A 23,373-nucleotide genomic window follows, 5' to 3' on the forward strand; every position below is an offset into this window, starting at 1 on the left:
CCCCATAGTACTTTGCACCCTGACTGTGGTTCTTCAGATGATAGTTCCTAATCACCTGTGATTGTCTATGAACTGGAGCATCTCTGTCTCCTTAGTGACTGGCACAGAGAAGGCATGCCATGGGTGTGAGTGCCCTCTCCTCTGCCATCCTCTTCCTGTATTCCTGCTCTATGGAGAAGGAGGTCGTCAAGGTTGGCTCCAGCCCCTCAGCGGGCAGAGGAATACCCTGGAAGCCTTGCCTCCTCGGGGTGGCTTCCTGCCACCCAGGGTGACCATGGTCCTGGAGCCCGGAGCGGGGTCTGCTTGAAGCTTAGTGGGAGCAATCTGGCCCACCTCTTTCCCCGTTCCGCAGGAAATGATCCTAATAGCAGAAGTGATTAGGCATTGACAGCACACCAGGCACTGTGCTACCCGATCAATTTCCACTTTCTCATTTAAGCCACACGACCAGTCTCTGAGATGGCGTCAGAAAGCTGACAAGCTTGCCCAGGGTCATGCAGCTGTAAGAGGAAGCTCTTAATCCCTGCTTCCCTGCCCATCACGGCCTCCCTGCCCATCACGGCCTCCCTGCCCATCACTGCCTCCATGCCCGTCACTGCCTCCCTGCCCATCACGGCCTCCCTGCCCATCACTGCCTCCCTGTCCAGCCTCAGCGCATCTTTGGCCATCCCTCTCCTATCTGCTGCTTGCTAGCTGAGTGAACGTGCATGAATAACTTCACCTCTCTGAACCTCCATTTCCTCATCTGAGATGTGAGGCAACAATGCTTCCCTTGAAGGAGGTTGGGAGAGTCCCATGTTTTGAGTGTGTCAAGCACAGAGCCTGACACACAGAAGGTGCTACATGGGCCAGAGCTCCCACCCACCGTCATCCATCAGGCCTCCCCAGCAGAGTGGGGGAGGAGAAGGGTGACTTGCCATCCCCAACTCCCCAGCTGTCACAGAGGCAGGACAGCCCCAAGCTGTCGGCAGGCCCTCCAGTTCTCAGAAAACTCCGTTCCACATCACAGCCGATTAGTTACAAATAGCTTCCTCTCCTCGTGTATCACTTACACAACAGAGAGAAAGGGGCAATTGTTCCTGAGAAGGTCTCCCGGCCCCTCTCACCAGGGCAGCTGAGAGATGCAATGGAGAGGAAAGGTGGTTCTGGGGGGAGAAGGGGGGCTTAGTCACAGGAAATGAGGACATGGAGGGTCCCGGCAGTTGGGAAAGGACCAGGTCCCAATGGGCAGCAGGCAGGTAGGGGACCATGGCTAACCAAGTTGTGAGGGTAGGAAGAGAAGGCACTCATGAAGCGGATTCCTCAACAGCATTTGCCAAGTAGCCCCCAGCTGGGGACAACTGCCCCCAATTGGGTAACCAAAGCACAGCAGATGCTTGGCCTCTGGGTTTCTCCAGAGCTTCGGACACCTCTGAGACCTGAACAAATATGCCCTCTGTCAAAGCAGCCATGACTGATTTCAATAAAGCTCAAGCCAGAGCCTGGAAGAGCCTGGAAGGAAGCTCTGTCAGGGAGGCTGCTAGCTGTGGCCCCAGAGACTCCTTTTGCCCTTGGTGGTCCTCAACTTTGCTGTCACCACGAAGCGATCCCTCCGTTAAAGCAGAGGGCCAAGCACACACAGAGTACCCCTTTGTCATTTCTCTTAGCACAGCTGAGACCAGCTGGCATTTTCACAAAGGGCTTTACTAAATACTAAGGGAGAACAAAAGGGAAATAATTACAGAAAACACGAAAAACCCAGCCCTGGCTGCCAAGTTCCCAAAGTACAGGTTTCTGATCCTTTGGTGACGACATGTTGCCCCAAAGGCTTGGGACACGGCCGCAGCACCTCGTCTGGCTGCCCTTGTTCGCAGCCCTCGTGGCGGGTGCCATCTTGTTTCCCGCCCTGGGAGCCACTTGGTCACCCGTGGCCTCTGCTCTTATCTCCCTTCCAACTCGGCCCCACCCCAGGCCTCCCATCGGGTTCTGGTCTCTGGCCCAGGCATGAGCCTTGTCCCCTGGGGGCTGGTGGGGCTGTGGTGACCAACCCAGGCCATGATTACACAGTAACGGGAGGTTGTCCTCCCACACTCTTGCCCCACCAGAGAGGCCACCCAAGTCGTCTTGAGCATGGGGTCTAGGAGGGCTGCCTCTGAAAGCTGAAGGACATTTGGATAAGGAATAGCAGGCTTGCGACATTTTCCCTGTGGGGAGAGGAGAAAGTGCTCTGAGGACTGGCCCAACTCTACGAATACCAATGGAGCCTCTAGTGTGTACCAAGCCCTGTGCAAAGTGCTGGGGATCTAAGGGTAAGTAAGTGCCCGTCCTCTCAGATCTTACAGTCTAAGGGAAAACAGACAAGCAGCTAAGTAGTGATGAGAATGAGGGCCAGGTGCCATGGGCATCTCACCAGTGGTCGTGGCCAAGATGGCCGATGGAGCCTGACTGGAAGAAGCGCATGGAGACAAAGAAAGGGACTCCGGGTTGAGGCTGGGTGGGGCCACAGGGCATCCCAACCCAGGAGGCAGGAGGAGAATATAGGCCGGTGACTTTGGGTAGCAGGTGGCTACAGCATGTCCAGCCTATCAAGTAGAAAGGACCTCAGCTCCCACTGCCCACTGCTGCTCTCCCTGCCAGCCAGGAAGGGGGACAGGCTAGTCCTTAGATACTCTACTTCTCACATACCCAGGTCTGGGGCTGTGGGATAAGGTCAGAGGGAGCATGCTGACCCAGGGCCACCTGCGATACCACTCTAGTACCAGATGCTGAATTGTCATCAAGGGAGAAAGAAGAATCACAGCTGGGAAATAGTTCAGAGGGTCAGGACAATGAAGAAGCTAGGCCAAAATGGGAAAAATGAGTCAGGAAGCCGAAAGCCAAGAAATTGGGATGGGTTCAGGCAGGTGTTTCAGGCTAAGACCATGACTAATGCAAGGTGTGGGAAGCCCTGTGTTTTTGGGCAACCTTGGGAGGCAGGGGTTAGCCTGGCATCCTGGCATGCAGGTCTAGAACCCATGGCCACTCAAGGTGACTACTGTCATGGCCTGAACTGTTTCTATCGCCTCGACCCTTGTATTTACCTGTATTTGCTCCCCGTGAAAGAACCAGGCCTGGGAGCAGGGCTTCTCCCTCTCACATGTCAACCTTTCAGAGTTTATCAAGCACCCACTCTGCTGCAGCAAGTGGAAGACCCAGAAAAGGTTTGAGACATCGCCCCTACCTTCAAGGTATTTGCAATCTAGATGGTGGAGAGAGCTTATGCTCACCGGAAAGAGCTCTGGAGAAAGACCAGGCTGATCCCCATTTCTGTTCCTTCCTTAATAGCTAAGTGACTATGGGCAAATTACTTCAACTCCCTGCACCTCCATTTTCCCATCTTTATAATGGGAATAAATCCTAGGTTTGTTGCGAGAATTCAATGAGTTGAAGTGTTTAAAGCACCAGGCACACTACTTGGCACATAATAAATGCTCAGTAAATAACTTCTCTCCCTGAAACAATAACAAATGATTGCAATGATGAACAGCTAAATGTTGAGTTGTGAACACTGACTCTGCCAGTGGATCTACTCAGAAGCTTCACTGACAGTTGGGGACTGATTGCCTGGATGGTGATGGCGAGAATGTGTGTGTGTGTGTGTGTGTGTGTGTGTGTGTGTGTGCACGCGAGCACATATGTATATATATGCCAATCCCTTTATTCTTTTGCTTCCCTGCAGTTGGCAGAAGTGTAAGATTATTTTCTATCTCATGTCCATGACGATTAGGACTCCGCTCTGTAACTATAATATTTTTATATCTCTAAGAAGCATTAAAAATTTATTAGAAATCATGCCTAACAACTGCCATTCTTGCACCCCAGGTGCTTTATCAGTCCTCACCCATGAGGTAAGCACTGTGATTATTCCCACTTCAGATGCAGGCAGCTGGGGCTCTGGAAGTTACTTGAGATTATAGGGCAGGTAAGGAGTCCCAGTTCAAAGGAGCAGAGCCACCAGCACACCTGCCCTGGACTGGATGTGAGCAAGAGGAAACCTCTACTGAACTCGTGGACACTTGGGGGTCTTATTGGTTTCTGCCACCTACCTTAGCTAATGCATCTCACAGCCCAAGAAGCCAGGTTTAGAAGGGTGTGGTTTCCAGTTTAGTGACAAAAACACTGAGGCACGCTTGCAGGAATCGCAGAGATTGCCCAGGTATTGAGCTCACTCCAGAGTGTAGAGAGAGCTGCGGCATCCCCAGCTATCTGAGCGTAAACCCTCCGTGAGCGTAAACTTCAGTGTTACCTCCACTCCACATTCTCACGTCTGCCACAACGCCAGGAGCATACCGTGTTTCCCCGGGAATAAGACCTAGCTGGACAATCAGCAACAATGCGTCTTTTGGAGCAAAAATTAGTAAAATAAGAGCAGATCTTTATAATATAATATAATATAATATAATAAATGTAATATAATATAATACCAGGTCTTATATTAATTTTTGCTTTAAAAGACGCATTAAAGCTGATTGTCAGGCTAGGTCTTATTTTCGGGGAAACACCGTCGTAGGCCTGAAGCAATATGTGTCGAATGAAAGAATCAATACACACACACAAACATATACAATGTACACAGCTCTATACATACACAGTTATAGGCAAATATGCCCAATGAATACGTGCTCAAAACATTCAGTTATAAAAAAGCATGTACAATACGATTACTTTAATACACACACTCATGCACAACACACACGTGTGCCCACATACACAAATCCAAATCCAAAATAAAGAGACACATGTGTATGTATGCACAGATGCAAGCATACGATCCAGATACGTACAAACACACGTCTACTCACCCCCATACACATGCACAGCGATTCTTAGACCTCCACTATGACCCTGGGCCTAGGAACAAGTCTGTCTGCCTCTGAGTCCTAGCATGTTGGAGCTCATCAGAAAGTTCTTTGCAAGCCCCTGCTTAGCTGGCTGGTAACTGGTCCCTGGCTACCGGACCTCCGGCTTGGGGCTGGCCAGGAAGGGAGGCAGCATCTCTGGCAGCAACTCGTGGGTGGGCAGGCAGGCAGCGGACGTAGAGGTCACTGGGGTGAGAGCTGGGGCTGCCCTGGCCTCTCTGCTTCAGCCTGGAATGTGCGCTGCAGGGGCCACCTCCCAGGCCTCCCTCCTCTCCCATAGCCACCCACCAGCCCCAGGCCCGGACCAACCCATGACCCCAAATCCTGCCAGGTTCTTGCAGCCAGGGAGCTGTGCACAGAGGGTGGTGGTTGTGATAAACACTTGTAGACCATGGGAGGGCACAGAGAGAGGCACAATCACACACAGAACCTGGCTCAGACATTCACACACGGAGAAAGACACACACAGAAAGACACAGGCAGACATGCAAATTCACAATCCCACTGAAATACCCGTTCAGATACACTTCCAAACACACGTAGAGACACAGTGGACACACACACACACATAATCACACAAACGGACAGAGATACCAAGAGACCAGACCCCCACACAAGCGACGTTTATACATACAGAGGACACACGAAGAAACGCATACCACACAGAGATTCAGAGCACAGTGGCCTCTTCACAGTCACACTTAAATGCCAAGACGCATGCACAGACACATGAAGGCGTCTGTCGGCAGACCCCTGCCGAGCTGGAGCATTTCCTCCTCCTCCTGGGCCCAGGAGGAAATGCTGCCCTAGGCACATGTGGTGTGCTCACAGGGAGGGCCTGAGACAACTGCTTCCCACACGTGGAGATAGGGCAGCACCCCAGCCAGGTGCCCACAGCTAGGCTGCCCTGCTGTCTGAGTGCTTTGCCAGCAGGATGCTGTGTGGGGCGAGAGCCAGTTCTGTAGTCATGTGGCTTGGTTTCGTCTCTGTCAGTTACACACACACACACACACACACACCACACACACACACACACACAGTTTTCAAGAGTGCATATGTATGTACAATATATATATACGTGCAGGGACACTCTTGGAAGCTCAGTGCCTTCATCCTTAAATGGGGTTAATAATCTTTTCACCCTGAGGATTGTGGGGACTTAAACTGGCACCGTGGAGAGCCAGACCAAATTGCTGCCTTCCTGGGGGGCTGGGGCCTTTCTGTAGAGACTATTTAAAGTTTTGAGCCTTGTTCGCAGACGTTGGACTCCACAGCTGGATTCCCCCACCCAAGGTGGCCAGCCTAGAAGAACTGAGCTGTGGGCCTCCTTCTGATGGCGGGCACTGGGTGCCGGCTGCCCTGGCACCAGGCTCCGGGTGGCCTCGTGGGAAGCTGCAGGCTGGGCTCCAGCCGGGCTCGAGGGTCGGCGTTCGGAGCGCTCTTTTCACTTACGGGCGGACGCAGCCGCCGCCGCTGCCGCCACCCCCGGCGGGGCTCCGCGCTTGGCCGCTCCCCGGGACCCGAGCCTCGTCTGCGGTGGGCGGGGCGGGCCTGGAGCCCCGCCCCATTCACGGCCTCTGAAACCCAGTTGACGACAAGCTCAGTCCCAGAAGGGGTCTGCTGTCTGAGCAAGAAGCCGCATCTTCACTGGCCAGCCGGGAGAGGACCTGGGGTCTCGCTGGGCGCCCGACAGACCCTCCCCGGGGACCCGCCTGTCCCACACCGCCCGCGACGCCGGCGCTCCGCATCAGGTTCTCCAGCCACAGCATTACCTGTGGGCTCTCGAATTCCCAGGGTTTCCAGAGGATGCTCGGGCCACCAGCTGGGACCTCGGGGCAACAGTGAGAGGGGCATCCATCCTCCCTTTCGGCTCCTCTCCTCCTGTGCCAGGGGCTCCCCCAGGGGGACGAGCATGGTGGTTTTCCATCGGAGCCCCTGGCTTGGGACGTCTGAGAAGATGCCTGCTATGAGGCTGTTCACTTGCTTCCTGCAGCTTCTGGCTGGGCTGGCGCTGCCTGCTGTGCCGCCCCAGGTAAGACCCGCTCCCGCCTCCCAGCCTGGGTCCCCTGATCTTCCGACCCTCAGCACTCAAAGCAGAGCGCTCTGAAATCACAGACCCACTCCCAAGAGCTGGCCCTCTCAGGATGTCCACACATTTCTCAGGAGCTAGGCTGGACCACGTCCTCTGGGAGGAGACTTCAGGCTGGGCTGTCCTAGCCTCCAGCTCCAGGGTCTGTCTTGGCGGGGGCAGGGAAGCCACAGGGAAGGGAGGGAGGTTTCCTGTCTGGCCCCTGGAGCCCCAGTGGCTTTGCTAAAAGCATCTCTCCACTAATCCCAGGCGGTCCCGGACTTGTGGTCAGGGTCGAGGCCTGTGACCAGGCAGGCGCCCCCAGGACCTCTGACCTGGCCTGGTGGAGAGGAAGCTGCCAGAAGAGGCCATTGGTGGGGAGGCTGGGCCCTGCCCCCACAAGGGTTCCGGACTGAGCACAGGGCTCCAGGGTGGGCTGGGGGCAAGACAAGAGGTCCTGCTGTGCCTTCTTTCCCTGGTGGGTAGCCGGAGGTCCTGAGTGCAGGGCCTGGGGAAGTGAGCAGGGCCCTTTTCCCAGGAGCTGGGTGAGTCTGGCTAGGAGCCAGCTTGGGCAGTGAAATCCTGACAAAGCCAATGAGCTGCCTTCCCACTGCACTGTCCCACTGCCCTGGGAGTCCCCAGCCCCAGCCCAGGAGTGCTGGTCTGGACATTCCCTTGAGGCAGAAGAGCCCCACCGCCCACCACCCTCCTGCCTGCTACAGGGGTGGCCAGAGGTATAACGTTACCAGCAGCACCAGCTCATGGCGCCACCCTCCAGCCCCTCGGCTCCCACCAGCTGATCACCTCCCACTGGGCTCTGGCACCCAGCCAAGGCAGGCTGCACAGGGCCCAGCAGGGCTGGCCTGGGGGCTGGGTAGGAGAGAGACCCCAAAGGATTACAAGGTCTTTGAGACACAGAAGGCAAAGGGTTTCCAAAAGCGTCCAGCCTCCCACCTTTTCAAAATGAGGAAACTGAGACCAGAGTGAGGGTCCAGTGAGGTTTTAGTTATACTGGGAAAGACACAGCTCTGAGACAGGACAGAGTGTGCAGCGGGTGGGAAGGAGCTCAGGGGGACCTCTATACTCAGCCCCAGGGCACAGAAGCCCAAGGTGGTCCCCCTCATCTCTATACCTTTCTGTCCACAGCAATTGGCCTTATCTGCTGGGAACAGCTCTTCAGAGATGGAAGGTAAGCCTGGGTTGGTACCTGTGCTCACCAAGCCTTCTCCTCCCAAGCCTCTGCAGAGGACGGGAAGGAACTAGCATGGGGTGGGTGCAGGATGATATTAAGTTGGGAAGAGTCTGCAAGCTGGCTGATACCCTAGCTGACAAAGTTGGCAGGGCTTTAGAAATCCCCCCGTTGTGACCCAGAGGCCTAGGGAGGTGTATTATTGGGCCAGGGTTGGCATCCAGAGCGCAGAGCTGGGCCAGTATGTCCAGGGTTGGTCTAGTTGGTTTCACAGCCCCTTCTCAGCATGATGTCACAGGGCAGATAGGGTCTTGGAGGGCAGTGTGGGCAGTGAGTGCCAGGGGCCAGACTGGGGATCTGGGAGCCTGGATGCAGTGGGCAAGCAAATCAAGAGAATCAGGGAGGGGTGAGGGGACCTTCCCAGAAGCCAGGCCTGGTGGAGCTGCAGGGATCTGACCAGGCCTTTCCATTGATTACAAACAGACAGAATATGAGTCGCACCCTCTCTGGCCCGTCCACTCCCCACCCTGAGTTGAATCAAGAGGGAATCTTCAAAGGACGAGAAGTTTGCCAAAGAGACATACATGCATGCAGAAGGCAGGAGGCTGATGCCAGACCCACTGCTTTGCTCCTCCCTCCCTGTCTCTCCAAGACACGCAGCGAGGCCACACATCACTGCTAAGGCTTCCCACGGCTCCAAGGGAGAGGGAGCGTGTAGGGACATGCACGGGCACGCGTGTGATAGGCAATGATAGCTGGGAACAGCCTCCCTCTGCTGGCCTGCCTGCCTAGTAGCCAGCCTCTCCTAGGTCTGGCCATGCTCCCATGCCTGAATCCCAGAACCCTTTGGCAATGAGAAGCTGGGGAAGGTAGCAGACCCACGTCTCATCCTCTCCCTGCTGTGCCCGCTGGGACTGGCACAATATTATGCTCTCTATGATTTGGGGGAAGGACCCATCATCATCTTCCCTCCATGGCCTTTTTGATGCTTTTGGTGTAATCAAAGCTACCAAAGAAGGCTGAGCCTCAATTTCCTCATCTGTAAATGGGAGCAGTAGACTACATGATATCTAAGGTTCTTTTTCTAAGACTGTAGTGATTCTCTGACTCCATGGAGGGGACACAGGAGTATATATCTCCCAGGGAACCAGGGTGAGGAGGCTTAGCAGGGTTGATTTATTAGGGCAGCTCATCTGTCATCTTAATTAGGAGACCTATATTGTGGCCAAGGGAAGTCCCAGGAGCTTTGGACCCCAGTTATCAAAATCTGAAAATGCCATCCCGTCCTGCCAACACCAGACAAGAGACAGCATGGTCTATACTTTGCAGACATGGATGTTGAGTTTTACTACTAATATCATGGTAATAGTATTTTGGGCACTTACTATAATTCTATGCTGAGCATGCGTAGTCTCCACATTATATAGATGGAGAACCTGAGGCTCAGAGAGGCCCTTGGAGTCACCTAAAGCCTCGGACACGCCTCAGTATCCACAGCTCCTGGATGAGCAGGCGCGAGTAGGGCGTCCCTTGCGGCAGGCTGGCTGTGTGCCCCACTAGTGCCTATAGAGAGGACACCTGCCGGCCTCAGGCCGGTGGCCAGCAGCTCTGCCCAGCCCTGTGGCCCCTCCCTCCCCAGCAGCCTCCCCAGGAGCTGGCGATTAAACATTTCCCTCTTGAGTCTCCTCAGTCCTAGCTGGAGCCAGTTAGGAGGCTCTCCCACAGGGCTGGTGAGAGCTGAGAGCTCACTCGTGGTCCCGGGAGCAGCCCTTGCCAAACGGCTAGCCCTGGCCCAGAGCTTGACTGGGCCACAGCCTCACACTCCTCTCACCCCCACCCCTGCCTCTGGAGCAGCTCTGGGGCCAGAGGAAGTGCTCTCAGGAGCAGCTGAACAGAGCTCTTCATGAGGGGCTCAGCCCACATCTGGGAGTGGTCACCACTCTCAGCCCTCAGCCGGCCCCTCACCCAGCCAGCCCCCTTTGTTTCTACCACACACCAGACAGCGGCCTCCACAGATGAATTACCCTCATTCCTGGTGGCCTGCCAGGTAAAACAGACCCACCTCATCTCCTTCTCAGCCTTTCCCCAACAGGATCTGGCCATGTGGCCTGGAAAGTGGCAGATTTCAGGGCCCTGTTGATGCAGTCTGTATGGTAGGGTATGGGAGTGAGGAAAAGAAATCCCTTCTTTTGCCGCCAAGGCCCAGCCGCTCTGCTTAAACCTGGCTGGGGCCCAAACAGCCCAGCTGGCTGGGAGTCTGTTTGCAGAATGGTAGGGGCTGGGGTACCCCTTCTTTGCTGCTGTCCCCCTCCCTAATGGCTGGTCCCAGGGCAGGACCTTCTATGGCACTTCGGCGGCTGGCTATTCCTCTGTTGTTATTTATGTTTTCGAAGGCGGAGATTAAACTTTCAGAGTTGCATAGTGCTCTTGAAGATTTTAGACTAAACACTCATGCATGAACTAACGACAGGGAGGTGCCCCTCTGACCTTGCCGGCTTCGCTATGGCTTTGGGGCTGCCTATGGGGACAGGGGCTGTTTCCCATTTGGGGGTTCAGGGAGAATGTCCCAGTGGTCTGGAGAAGTAGGATCAGGGGATCTGGTCCTCCACCATCCCTGGGCCCAGCCCTAGTGCCCTCTAAGCAGACAGGACAGAACGGAGCAGCAGGCGCTCAGATAAGCACAGTTTATTGCCTCTGTGGCCTCTTTGGCCAGCTCCACGTGGACACACCGCCTCTTTGGTATTTTCCACCAACTTGCAGCCTGTCCCAGGGCCTCTGCTAGGGCTGAAGTTTATTTTCCTCTGAGATTACCCTGAGACTCACGTCCTCGTAGGCTGGACTTCGGCCCCTTCTGCCTCCTAGGAAGGGCCTTGGAAGGAAGTGAGGGGCTGTTAGGAGAGCCATTGCTCTAGGGCAGAGGCTTCAGGGCCCCTGGGTGACCCAGCATCCATGTCCGCTCCCACCAGCTGAGGACGACCGTCAGGCAGGATGACTCAGGGCGGGAGACATAGTTCTCTGCCCATGGGCTCATAGCTGGGCTGGGATGTGTGCACGGAATCACAGACCATCTTTCAGAGCTGGGAGAGACCTTAGCAACCATCTGTTCCCAACCTGCTTCTTTTTCCTCAGATGAGGAAATGGTTATGCCCAGAAAGGTCACACAGCCAGTGTAGGGCCAGGACTAGATGTCAGATCTCCTGTCTCTGGCTGCCTACTGCCTACTTCCTGTCAGCCTCTGTTTGGGGCCAGGCCCCAGGCTTTCCCTCGAGGGAACAGCGTCTTTTGAAAGATTCCAGATCAGCCCCCAAAAGCTCCCGGTCCTGACCACCAGGACATTGTGGGGGTCCGGGATGTCCCTGATAATCCTCAGGGAACTATCACCTCATCAATCAGTAATTACTTAGCCTGTGTTTACCGGGTGCTTGGGTCCCTGTCCTCATAGAGCCTCTTCAACTTGGCTGTAAAGGAGATAAAAGCTACCAGTGACTGAGATAAGGCAAACCCTTGGGGCCTAGTTATGCTCAAAGGAGGAACATCTGTTCATACTAGAGAAGTTGGAGAAGGCGGGGAGGTGGGCCTTGAGAAAGGGGTGGTAGGCTTTGTTCCAGTTCGGAATGAGAAGTGGTGATTCTTGTGATATGGCCCAGGTTGGATCTGGTGGAAGTGCTGGTCCCACTAAGATGAGGGGTGGGGATGGAGCACATTGCTGAGTGAAGTTCTTAGCTGCCTGGCAGAGGAGCTGGCCCAGAGTGGGGCAGAAAATAAGGACTCGGGGAAGACTACACCTCCCCGGGGGACTCTGCAAGCCAATCTCACAGAATCCACAGAACCGTTTTCTCCGGATTCCTCAAGACTGAGAAAGCACCAGGTCAGGCCTGAGAAGACCCTGCAGGCCTGTGGAGCGGCCAGGCAGGGTTCTCGAAGCTCCAAGGGCACTAAGGCAGATGTGGGTACCTGAGCTAAGATTAGAGCAGAGAGCTCAGGACCCTGAGGAATTCCAGTCCACGAGAATTTCTGTCTGGCAGATGAGCTAAGGGCCCAGTAGTTTTCCCAGAGGGATCATATCAGTTCAGAACAGAGGGTGCTCAGAAGGCCTGGGGCTTCCTGGAGGAGGAGATGTGGGCTAAACCTGGGAGGCTGCAGAGCCTAGGGAGCCAGGACTAGGGTTTCGAGGAGCAGGCCCCTCCTGGCCTGACCCAGCTGATTTCGCCCTCGTAGTGGTGCCCTTCCAGGAAGTGTGGGGCCGCAGCTACTGCCGGGCCCTGGAGAGGCTGGTGGACATCGTGTCGGAGTACCCCAGCGAGGTGGAGCACATGTTCAGCCCGTCCTGCGTCTCCCTGCTGCGCTGCACTGGCTGCTGTGGTGATGAAAACCTGCACTGTGTGCAGTGGAGCGGTCAATGTCACCATGCAGGTAGGGAGGGTCCCCCCTCATGTCCTGCCTGCCCCATTGTCCACACCCTTCTCAGAGGCACGGAACCTGCCAGCTAAAAGGGACCTAGAGAGGGAAGGAGGGCAGGCCAAGGTCACAGGGAGTGGCCCCTGCCTCCCAGGCCTGTGCTCTTACCACCCCGCACAGCGCCCCTCCTTTTGGAGTCCCCATCCCAACTTTGAGCCCGCTCACCTCCTCCCTCACTGGCTTTCCCAAGCTCTCGCTTAGCCCTCCTCCAGACCCAGGATATCTGGTTGAGGTTAGAAAAGACATCTGCTCAGACTCAAGAAGTCCCTGTTTATATCAGTAGCATTTGCTTAGCGTTTGGTACCCTGATCTTTGCTTAGCCACACACACACACACACACACACACACACACACACGGTTTACTGAGCACTTACGAGTAATGCCAAGTAGCATGGTAGGTACTCCACAAATGCTACCTCAACATTCAATCCTTCAAGGCAAGTGTTATTCCCATTTCACAAATAAGGAACTTGAGATCAGCGCTCAGCAGGTGGAAGAGCCAAGATTTGAACATGGGTCTCTCTGACTCCAGAGAATGGCCCCCCTTCCTACGCTGTTGCTATGCTGGAGGCCCTGGGGAGGGAGGAACGGGGCCCCCCTAAGATTCACGTGCAGGTGGGAGGGCTGTTTGCTCCACACTCAGAGCAGAATGAGGGAATAGTCCAAAAGCTGGTGGGAAACAGGGAGTCTGGTCCCCCCCTGAAGGAGAGGCTGGAGAGAGTATTGGAAGCCCATTGGCCACCCCCCAATCCAAGCATCCAACCTTTCTCTCCCTACAGCTCCTGAAGATCCGTTCTGGGGACCGGCCCTCCTATGTGGAGCTGACATTCTCTCAGCATGTGCGCTGTGAGTGCAGGTAGGTCCTCAGGGCGCGGCAGGGACAAGCCCAATGCCCTTGGCAGCCTCAGCCACGTGGTTGCCCATTGCAGCTGCAGCCACAGTTCCTTCCTGGCTGAGGAAGAGCAGGGAAATCAGGGACCAGTGGCAGCTGCATTTTGTCTCCCTATCAACTGGTTTTTGCCTGGGGAAGTGGTCCCAGCAGCATGAGCACAGCTGCTGAGAAGCCACAGGGGCAGAGGAAGGCTGGGTCCCTCCCAGACTTGCAGGGGCTCAGGGCACACCATCACCCTCGCCAAGATGGGAGGCAGCTGCCACAGCCCTGGAAGAAACACCTGAGACAGGGCATTGCAAGCCTGGGCTGAGTTCTGGGCCAGGCTGGTGCCTGTGGAAGGGGCAACTGGGCAGGGGAGCACAGGGCAGGACAAGCCTTGGCAGGAGGAAGGGGACAGAAAGGAAGGAGGCATTGGGGTTTCTTTAAAATTGCACCCCCACCCAGCAGAGCCTCTGACCAGCACCAGTCTTTCTGCCTGTTCCCAGGCCCCTCTGAACGTTAATTACCAGGAGGAGCAGCCTGGCACTGCCAACAACAAGGCCCAGGGAAATAAACGGCTGAAGGGCTGTACTGATGCCACTGGGCCATGGATCGAAGCACCAGACAAGAGGTCCTAAGCCTTATCCTGGGGCGGGAAGAGGGGGAAGGAATACCGTTTATTGTGCCCCTACTCTGTTCCTACCCCCCACGCTAAGTACTTGATGGGTTTTCTCACTCAGTGTTCAAATGTTCACATTCTCATTCAAATTTTTCTCAACAAACATTTATTGAGCACCTACTGTATGCCAGACATGGTCATAGATGCTTAGGATACAGTGGTGAGCAAGACAGACAAGGTTCCTACTCTCATAATAACCCAGGGAGGTCGGTTCTATTGTCAGCCCCATTTTACAGATGAGGAAACTGAGGCTTGGTATGGTTACATGATTTGCCACAGCTTGTGAGTAAACCCCAGCCTGTGTAACCCCTAGGCCTTCCACTTTTCATGCTATCTCTCATGGCTATTACCACACTTTCCAGGAGCCCCAGTACTGCCTAGGGTCCAGGACTCTGGCCGCTCCTCTTGGATCTGAAGCCAGACTCTTCACTATACCACCGTTGGGGGCCCTGCCTTGATCTGTTTCCTTCTGTCTCTTCCAGCCAGGGCTTAGCCTTATAACAACAGCTCGGTAATGAACCCTCCCAGGCACAGTGCTAAACGGTGACCTTTCATATTGCACCTCACCTTTGCCCTCACAACCACTCTGTTGAGGCTGGCAGGTGAGGACACTAAGGCTCCAAGAGTGTCTCTGACCTGCCCAAGATGACAGAGACATGACCAGGCAGTCCAAGAGGCCCTGGTACCCTGCCCTGGCTCCCAAAGGAGACAGCCAGCCTAGGGCAGCATTCCCTGGCCAGATCGCCCCACCCTCCCACCCCTGTTCCCAGGGAAGACTGAAGCCCTGTCACTTCCAACGAGCTGGCCCACAGGGACACCTTTCTTCTCCCTTCTGGGCCAACAGCCACAGCTCAGAGGCAGAGCCAGGACATTCCTGGTGACTGTGGGGCAGTGCTTACCTCCCCTCACTCCACTGCTCCGCCACTCCTCTTGCTGTTGCCTGCAGCGCCACACATCCCCAGGACAGGGGTGGCAGTTGTGTCCTGACAAGCAGCCTTAGGAGGTAGCAAGCATGCCCCTCATTTACTGTCTTTGAGGAAACGCTGAGTGCACCCTGGAAAGAAGGGCAGGAGCAAAGGAAGGGAGTGAACAGAGAAGGCAGCAGAGAACAGGCATACAGTTCCCCAGATTTGATGCCAAGAGGCTGAAAACTGCAGGAGGGTGTGGAGAGGGCCCCACGACGGAATTCGTACCTCTCTTGATGGAGTCACAGAGTGCAGAGTGGGAGCTCAAGCCCAGAGGCCTCTGACCGCCTCTCCCTCACTAACTCCATGCTGCCCCCTAGTGGCTAGAGCACCAACTGCAGAACCAGGACTCCGAATGTTTGAGGGGAGGTGTGCGGGTGGCAGGGAGCCCCCATTTACTGCTTTCCTGATACTCCCCTGCCCCTCTCTGTCTGTTTTCCCAGGCCTCTGCGGGAGAAGATGAAGCCAGAAAGGTAAGTGGTCTGACTGGGGCACCGGACTATTCTCCGGCCTGCCAGCCCCTGTCCTAGCATGGGCCCCCCCAGCCACTCTGTCCTGACGCTTTTGGCTTATTGCAGGAGGAGACCCAAGGGCAGGGGGAAGAGGAAGAGAGAGAAGCAGAGACCCACAGACTGCCACCTGTGAGTGTGCGGCGGGGTGGGGTGGGGCCCAGGGATGGCAAGGAGGCTGGGCCAGAGGGGAGACGCCGCCAGCAGGGGACAGTGGTGGGGAAGGGGAAAGTAAGGCCCAGAGCAGTCTTGGGGGCCAGAACAGGGAGCTGCTGGAGATTCTAGGGCCCAGGAAACCTCAGGGGACCTTGGTTCTCGTCCTGACTTAGCCCAAGTCTCTGTGTGGCCTGGAGCAAGTCATGTCACCTCTCTGAGCTTAGTATTTCTCTCTGTAAAATGAGGGGTCAGGGGCCCACCAAGCAGTTAGTCATTCTAGAAATATTTACCAAGCACTTACTGTGTGCCAGTTACACCAGTGAACAAAACAACAAAATTCTTACTCTTAAAAGCTTACCTTCTCGTGATGAAAAGTCCAACAGCTGAAACCGTACCCAGGGCTACTTCCTAGTTGTCCTGGGGAAGGGGCAACTGCCCACTAGTTCCCAGACCACCTAGGGGTCCACTGGCTTCCTCTTTCCCTCTCAGTGTGACCTGCCCATTTCGGCTTCACACATGGAGGCCCAGCCTGGAGTCCAGGCCTGAGTGTGGCTGGGAGAGAAGTATTAGAAAAGGGAAAACCCAAATCTGTGAGAGTAAATTGTAAAAATAAAATATTTCACATCTACAGTAACTCAGTCACATTGAGTTTCCTCCCTGCTCTAAGCTCCAGGGAATTATTTCATGCCGTGGGACTGGAGCTGACCCATGTCTTACCCTATGGGCCCACACCTTCATGAGCAGAGACTTCCACCCCACTCCACAAAGACAGGGTTCTGGGGAAGTTGGTCTTCCTGAAGGTGTGTGGCCCTCATTTCTCCCCTGGGCCCAGGCAGCCCCAGATAGAAAGCATCCAGTTGCTCCGTCTGCCAGGGCAGCAGTCTTCAAACGTCTTATTTGGGAATCTCCTGGAAGAGTTTCAAAAACCTATGTGCTCCCTTGCTCATTTTTAAGTTATCATTGAACTTTTCTATCAAAATTGTAAATAATTGCAAAGGATATCGTTTCTGGCATGTAATAAATATTAATATTTTGATATAAAGCCATTATATAACTCTTCAGCTGTATCCTATGCAATAAGGCACCCTAATTTACACCATCATCCACTTTAATATATATATATATACATACATCTATATATGTAAAATGGGGGTGCCAAAAAATGTATATGTATTTTAAGAAAGGAAAAAACTATTAACATTGTAATACTCAATATATACCGGGAACAAAAGATGAATACAAGTCACATTTGACTTCTGCAATTACAAAAGGTGCTCAAAGTGGTCACCACTGTGTTTCTCTGAAAATAAGACCTAGCCGGACCATCAGCTCTACTGCGTCTTTTGGAGCGAAAATTAATATAAGAACTAGTCTTATTTTATTGTAATATAAGACCAGGTCTTTATAATATAACGTAATATAAGACTGGGTCTTATATTAATTTTTGCTCCAAAAGACGCATCAGAGCTGATGGTCCGGCTAGGTCTTATTTTCGGGGAAACACAGCATCGGCGTCCAGACACTTCTGATTATGGCAAACTACTGCTTGAGCAACGTTGACCAAAGTGTCCACTTGTTGTACATTTTTTGGCACCCCATATATAAAATATATACATGAATACTCTCCTTTAATAGTAGTTGCATACTTACATTGCTTCTTTTCTCCTTGAACTTGTATTTCCATTTCACTTCCCCCACAGAATTTCAGCCAAACATAACCTTTTTAACATTCAAAAGTCTTTTGTATATCGCCATGTCACATGTATCTGCCACAGCAATAGTATATAAATTTGAATTATTTTAAATTTCCTGTGAACATAAAACACTAAATTTTCTCCTGGAATGAATCTTCACAATAATTATTAGTAGTAGCAACTGATCAAAACAGCACAAATGCATCATATTTTAATAAATGTTAAACATAAAAGTACAACCAATCTCATTGGGAGTACATCTCAATGGCATGGATGTGGTTACCTCTTTTCAATTAGTTAATAAACCTGTTAATGAATGTCACCTCCTGCCAGACTAAAGGTTCAGCATTCATTCCATTCCTGTTCACCATTTTTTATAGATGAAAGGGTTGAGAAACCATGTTCACATAAATAAGTAAATGGGACTAAATGTTTCTTAATCACTTGAACTTGTTGACGTAAGAACCGTCCAAACCTGTAGAGAATTTTTATGAGTTTATTTGAGCCAAACTGCTGACAATTGCTGGGAAGCAAAATCTCAACAGATTGAGAAAATTCTCCAGAAAATGGCACTTTTGCAGCTTACTTTATACATTAGAATCAAAGGAGGAGACATAAGGAAGGTTACATGAAATTCATTGGTAGTAGATTAAGGGGGCAGGAGAAAGCAAAGCAGGGATTGGATAAAAAGCAAAACAGAAAGAGACATATTTCTTTTACATTGGTGGGTACAGGATAGTTAATAATGAACATTTACAGCTCATAGAGATGGTATGTGGGCTTCAAGATAACAATGAGGGTTCTATGGTCCTGTGCTCTGATGGGAAATGCCCTGAGGGGTTTGGAAATGGAGATTACTTTGACATTTCAAAGGTATGTTATCTTAGATGCAAAAAGACAATAGATGCTCACTTTTACGTTCATCAAGGAAGCTACTGGCATAGGACGTGACTACCTGCCGTGACCCGCTTTTAGTTAGGAACTTTTGTGTTTAGACCACCCTGTGTGGTTACTTTCCATGTCTGAGTTTGTAGGGTCTGCCATTCTGGCCTTCCCTGAGCTTGTCAGGTTTAGTATGTGGCCCCTTTTTCGTCCACAAACTCCTTCCAAGTTATTTGCCAAAAACCTCAAGGTGATCTGCTAACAAAAAACTACTTCTCATGACGTATTAGCTGACAATTCAGTTAAGTTGTTCCTCAGTTTTGTTGAAAGCAAAAACTTGGAAACCACCTGACTTGTAAAAGGCTTATACATACACCAGTGTCTCAAGTTGTTCTTTTGTTCAGTGTCCCCCACCACCACCCCAATACTTCTGCCTTGGGGCAAAATACTATCACAGGATTCAGAATGGGCAGGATGCTTCCTTCCTTTTAAAGGGAAAAAGGCAATTGTGAACTCTCAAGATGGTGGGGAAGCAGACCTGAGCTGGGAAAGATGGTGGGGAAGCAGACCTCTAAAACAGGTAATTTTCAGGTGGAGTACATGAGGCTAGAAACAGATTCCTTTAAAACCATCAATAGTCATACGCACCTTGGACAATCTTCATGTACATCTAGGGGTACCTGTACCCCCGTTTGAAGGCTGCTGTCCTAGAGTAACCAGAAGTATTAGTGCATGTAGCTAACTAAGTTCATGTCACTGACAAGCTGTGTGACCTTGGGCAAGTTTCTTAACCTCTCTGAGCTTCAGTTTCCTCATCTGCAAAAGGATGATAACAGTACTTCCCTCATGAGATATTGTTAAGGGTAAATGAGAGAGTGCTTAACACAGGGCTGGGCACCTGGGTATGTGATTGGTGAAGGGTAGCTCCTAGCTTCTTATTGGCCTTGGTGCAAGCAGAGATCCAGGCGTGCTGCAATTTCCCCATGCTCCCTGTCCAAGCTTCCCCTCTGGGTTTGTTCCCCCTCCCATCGGAGGGACCCCACCCTCTGCAGTGTGCTGACACAGATTTCTGTGTTTGGTTTCTGGCAGGTGCGGCGATACTGTTCCCCGGAGGTAACCAGCCCCTCGGAGGAGAGACCCCACACCTGGCTCGTGTATTTATTACCGTCACACTCTCAGTTACCTCCCTGCTGGCACCTGCCCTCTATTTATTAGCCAATTGTATCCCTGCTGAATGACTCTCGCCCCATCCAAGATGAGGGGCAGGGAGGGACAGGACCCTCAGGAATTCAGTGCCTTAAGCAGAACGTGAGAGAAAGAAGGCAGCCACGGACCCGTGTGTACTTCAGCTTGGCAAGAAGCAAGGCATGTGGCTTTATGAGGGGCAAGCCAGACCCCAGAGGCCCTGGGGGTCTCCAAAGGGCTGGAGAAGGAAGACGAGGAGGACACACCGCCTGTTCTTGGGCCTTGGTTTCTGCACAGACAAGCAGCCCTGGCCAGGGTGGGAGTGGAGGAGCCTGCTCTGGCCCTGACCGAGTGGGAAGGCAGGCAGGGGGTGGCGGGGTCCTTTGGCTTCCTCTTCCTGGCAGCAGCTCTGCACCCTGGAGAGCAGAACATTCAGCTCTGAAGAACACTGGTTGCCTGGGGCCTTTGCCACTCCTGGTCCCCTACGGTCTCTCCTCACATCTTGCCTCTGCTTGTGCTGGGACATTGTTCTCTATGTCCAAGACATCACCATCCTGCCCCTCTCAGGGACACAGGCAAAGAGTGGGCCCCGGGCTGAGCATGGAGCAAGGTGCTCTGCGTGGCTGGCTGACTGCCAAGTCAGATTCTCTTGAATAAAGTATTCTAGTCTGGAGTCAGCTTCTCCAAGGGAGCGTCTCTGCCACAGCCGTGAACAACAGCAGAAAATGGAAGCAGGATAGAAAAAGGGCTCATGGGTCCCAAAGCAGCCTTTGGCCTCGGAGGCCAAAGGTGGCTCTGGCCTCTCTTGTAGCTTCCTGGGGTGCCTTCTTCCCAGCTGCTTTAGGCAAAACCCTAAAGTCCACTCTTCCCATAATGAGGGGTTCCCAAGATATAGTCTTAGACCCAAAGTTGGGGAGGCCCTGGCCCCAGCCATCCTTGAATACCCTCAAATTCAAGAGCATAGGCCCCTTCCCCTCCCCCCAAGGACACCCCACCCCGCACCCCCCACCAAATGCCTGGCCCTCTAGACCCTGAGTGAATGGGGCTCTTCAGGTCCTGGCCCCAGGGGACTGAAATGCCCATCTCTAGCCTGCTCAGGCTGCTGAGGGCAGGGATCTGCAGAGGCTGCCTCATTTCTTTTTTCTTTTACCTCCCATCTTCCTTTGCCTTCCTCCTGAAAGCCTTGGCATGAAATGAGAAAAATGTTTTTTCTTTTCTTTTTTCAGTCCAAATCTCTAGTACTATCAGATTCGCATCTACCTCTTACCCACATAGTGCCTTCTTTTATTGTATGGGTTGTGGGAAGGGGAGTTCCCTATTCTCTCTCTTTGCAGGCTGCTCAGGACAAACCCACCAGGGTTCAGGGGCAGGCCTGCCTCAGGCTTTGGAGGGAAGCCATGGACAGTCCAATGGGGTGGGTGGCCCTGCTGAGGCAGCTGCCCTTGGCAGTCTGTTCACCGATGCCTGGCTCCCCTGGAAGACACTCTGGTGAGAATACACTTCTGGCTGGTGATCACAGATCGGGGTGTGGGCCAGCACCAGAGCCCTTTTCATTTGCAGAGGGTGAAGGGGTCTGGTGTCTTCTCCTCTTCCTAGCAGCAGGATCCAGTGGGGAATAAAACACACAAGGACTTGCTCTCACAGATCTTGTATTTGAGTGGAGAGACAGACCATAATCATGTGTTATAGGATATTAGGTGGACATTATTGTTGCTCAAATGGGTGACTGGACTTATGGCTGAGGAAAAAGGGGTCTTGAGTACCCCACACTTTAAAACAAAGCAGAAGCAGTTTGGGGCTGGATTCAGCTCCCTGTGGGATTTGTTAAGAGTTGACTGAAGTAATTCTGCTGGGCCCAAACATCGCCCAGCACCCATTCCTCAGTCTCCATTAGCAGAAGACCAGGAAGGAGGAAGGGTTTGGGGAGGTCACTGGAGACCTGGGTTACTGGTCCCTCCCCCCTCCTCTCTCTAGAGCTGGCTTTGCCATTCAGATCAGGCCACATGCCATCTGAACTGGAATTGAGGGAAGTGCAGAACTGAGGAGTGACAGAGGACAAAGAGGGGATACTGTGAGACATCCAAGAAGAGTTTCCCATGGGTCACGTGGACATGGTGAAAGGTTAATGGCCATGAGCTGCCTTGCCCGTGTTCTTCCAAGAGGGAGGCCTGCGAGTGAGGAGACACCACAGGCAATAGGCTGTGGATATAGGGTAGGAGACATAGCCGAGTGGGGAGTATCAGATGTAGAGCTGGAAAAGGCACACAGCAGGCGACAGTGCTGTGGGGTGGCCCTCTGCTGTGCCCGCAAGGGATTGGCACCTGGATGTGTGTCATGCTAGGCGCAGTCACAGCCAGAGAGGAAATGGCCATAGCTAAGAGGAACTTTTCCCCAATTTCTCCTTCCTGACCTCATGTGAAAGAAGAGAAAGGGACCGTGGAGAGGGAAGTGGGGAGGAGTGCAAGGGCAGACTGTGCCCCTCCCTGCTCCCTGGAGCCAAAGCCAAGCGCTGCCTGGAGGAGGGAGAGGTGTTAGACTCAAATTGGATGGACCAGCCTAGATGGGGCTGAACCTTTAATAAATTAAAGTGACAGGAGCATTAGAAGATCTGCCCAAAACACCATTAAGAGACAAGAAAAGGAGAATCAACATAGTTCATCTAGAAGCAATGATGAGAGAGAAAAAAAAACTGGTTTGTTTGTACTCCCACTGTTTGCTCAATAAGCAAGCTACACGTGTAAACAAAAAAATTAATAAGAAAATATCTTATTGCCAAAATGTGATTCCAGCACATTAGAGGTGGCCTTGAATTCTTTGACATTCCTCCCCCGAGAGGGGAGGGAGGTCTCTGTTCCCTCCCTTTGAATCTGAGTTGACCTGGGTCTGCTTTGATCAATAGAGTATGGCAGAAGGGACCCTATAATAGTTCCAAGTCCTTGGAGCCCTGAGCTACCACGTAAGACGTCCAATTACCATGAGATCACCATGTTGGAAGGAAGCCCAAGCTAGCCATATAGAGGTGGAGAGAGAGAGAAAGACAGAGAGAGAGATGCTTAGTCAGCCTTCAGTTGTTCTAGGCTCCCAGCCTTTACAGTCATCTAACAGAAGCCGCAGAGACCCATGGAGCAGAGACAAACTGTGTACTATTTGATTTCCTAACCCATAGAATCATGAGATATAATAATAACAAATTGTCTGGGGGCAGTTTTTTTATGCAGCAATAAAGGCTGAATGGAAAATAAGGAAAGGGGATGAGTCAGGGTTTGAGGGAAGGTCCTTCAGACCAGGAGGTCACGAAGGCCTCTCCGTGGAGGAGATATTTGAGACATTCTGTCAAAAGACAGAAGGAGTTGATCATATGAAGATCGCTCTAAACAGAGGACAAGAACACTCCGAACAGAAGACACAGCTGGTGCCACGGCCTTAGAAGGAATCCCAGTGTGGCTGGAGCATGATGGTCAAGGGAGGAAGGGACCTGAGACGTGATGTTAGAAGCAGGCAGGGCCCAGACCATGGAGGGCTTTGCAGGGCGAGGAGTTTGAATTTTGTTATAATGTGGAGGAAACCAGTGGAGGGTTTCAAGTAGAGGAATGAAGTGAGACTACCCACATTTTTCAAATCACTCTGCCTTTTCTGTGGAGAATGGATCCTAGGAACACAAGGCTAGAGGTACAAATATCACTTACAAGGCTGTAGCAGATCCGGGCAACCGACTGAAATGGCTCGGTCTAGGAAGAAGTACTGGGGATGGAGAGAAGTAGAGAGTTTGGTCTTAATTATACACGTGGGCTGCTTACCCTGATCATTCATTCATTCATGAGCATTTTTTGAATCTACTAG

At 52.6% G+C, this 23,373-nt stretch overlaps 1 protein-coding gene across 2 annotated transcripts; it reads left to right on the forward strand.

Annotated features, from left to right (window-relative positions):
* The first annotated feature begins 6,432 nt into the window (after positions 1-6,432).
* Positions 6,433-23,373, forward strand: PGF (placental growth factor). Of its 2 annotated transcripts, XM_033106962.1 has the most exons (7): positions 6,437-6,909; positions 8,092-8,134; positions 12,353-12,518; positions 13,323-13,448; positions 15,551-15,580; positions 15,686-15,748; positions 19,438-23,373. In XM_033106962.1, the coding sequence occupies exons 1-7, from the start codon at positions 6,790-6,792 to the stop codon at positions 19,463-19,465; spliced, it is 576 nt and encodes a 191-aa protein (XP_032962853.1). In that variant the 5' UTR covers positions 6,437-6,789; the 3' UTR covers positions 19,466-23,373. The 2 variants fall into 2 exon arrangements, with proteins under 2 accessions (XP_032962854.1, XP_032962853.1); XM_033106963.1 differs by lacking the exon at positions 15,686-15,748 and having other exon boundaries at positions 6,433-6,909.

This window comes from Rhinolophus ferrumequinum, chromosome 6, assembly GCF_004115265.2.
Source record: "Rhinolophus ferrumequinum isolate MPI-CBG mRhiFer1 chromosome 6, mRhiFer1_v1.p, whole genome shotgun sequence".
Classification (NCBI taxonomy): domain Eukaryota; kingdom Metazoa; phylum Chordata; class Mammalia; order Chiroptera; family Rhinolophidae; genus Rhinolophus; species Rhinolophus ferrumequinum.

Bases quoted from the DNA above. Each gene is read 5' to 3' on its own strand.
- PGF (XM_033106962.1), top strand. From the start codon at position 6,790: ATGGTGGTTTTCCATCGGAGCCCCTGGCTTGGGACGTCTGAGAAGATG. The intron at 8,135-12,352 runs GTAAGCCTGGGT...TCGCCCTCGTAG, and splicing joins CAGCTCTTCAGAGATGGAAG to TGGTGCCCTTCCAGGAAGTG. The intron at 13,449-15,550 runs GTAGGTCCTCAG...CTGTTTTCCCAG, and splicing joins CATGTGCGCTGTGAGTGCAG to GCCTCTGCGGGAGAAGATGA.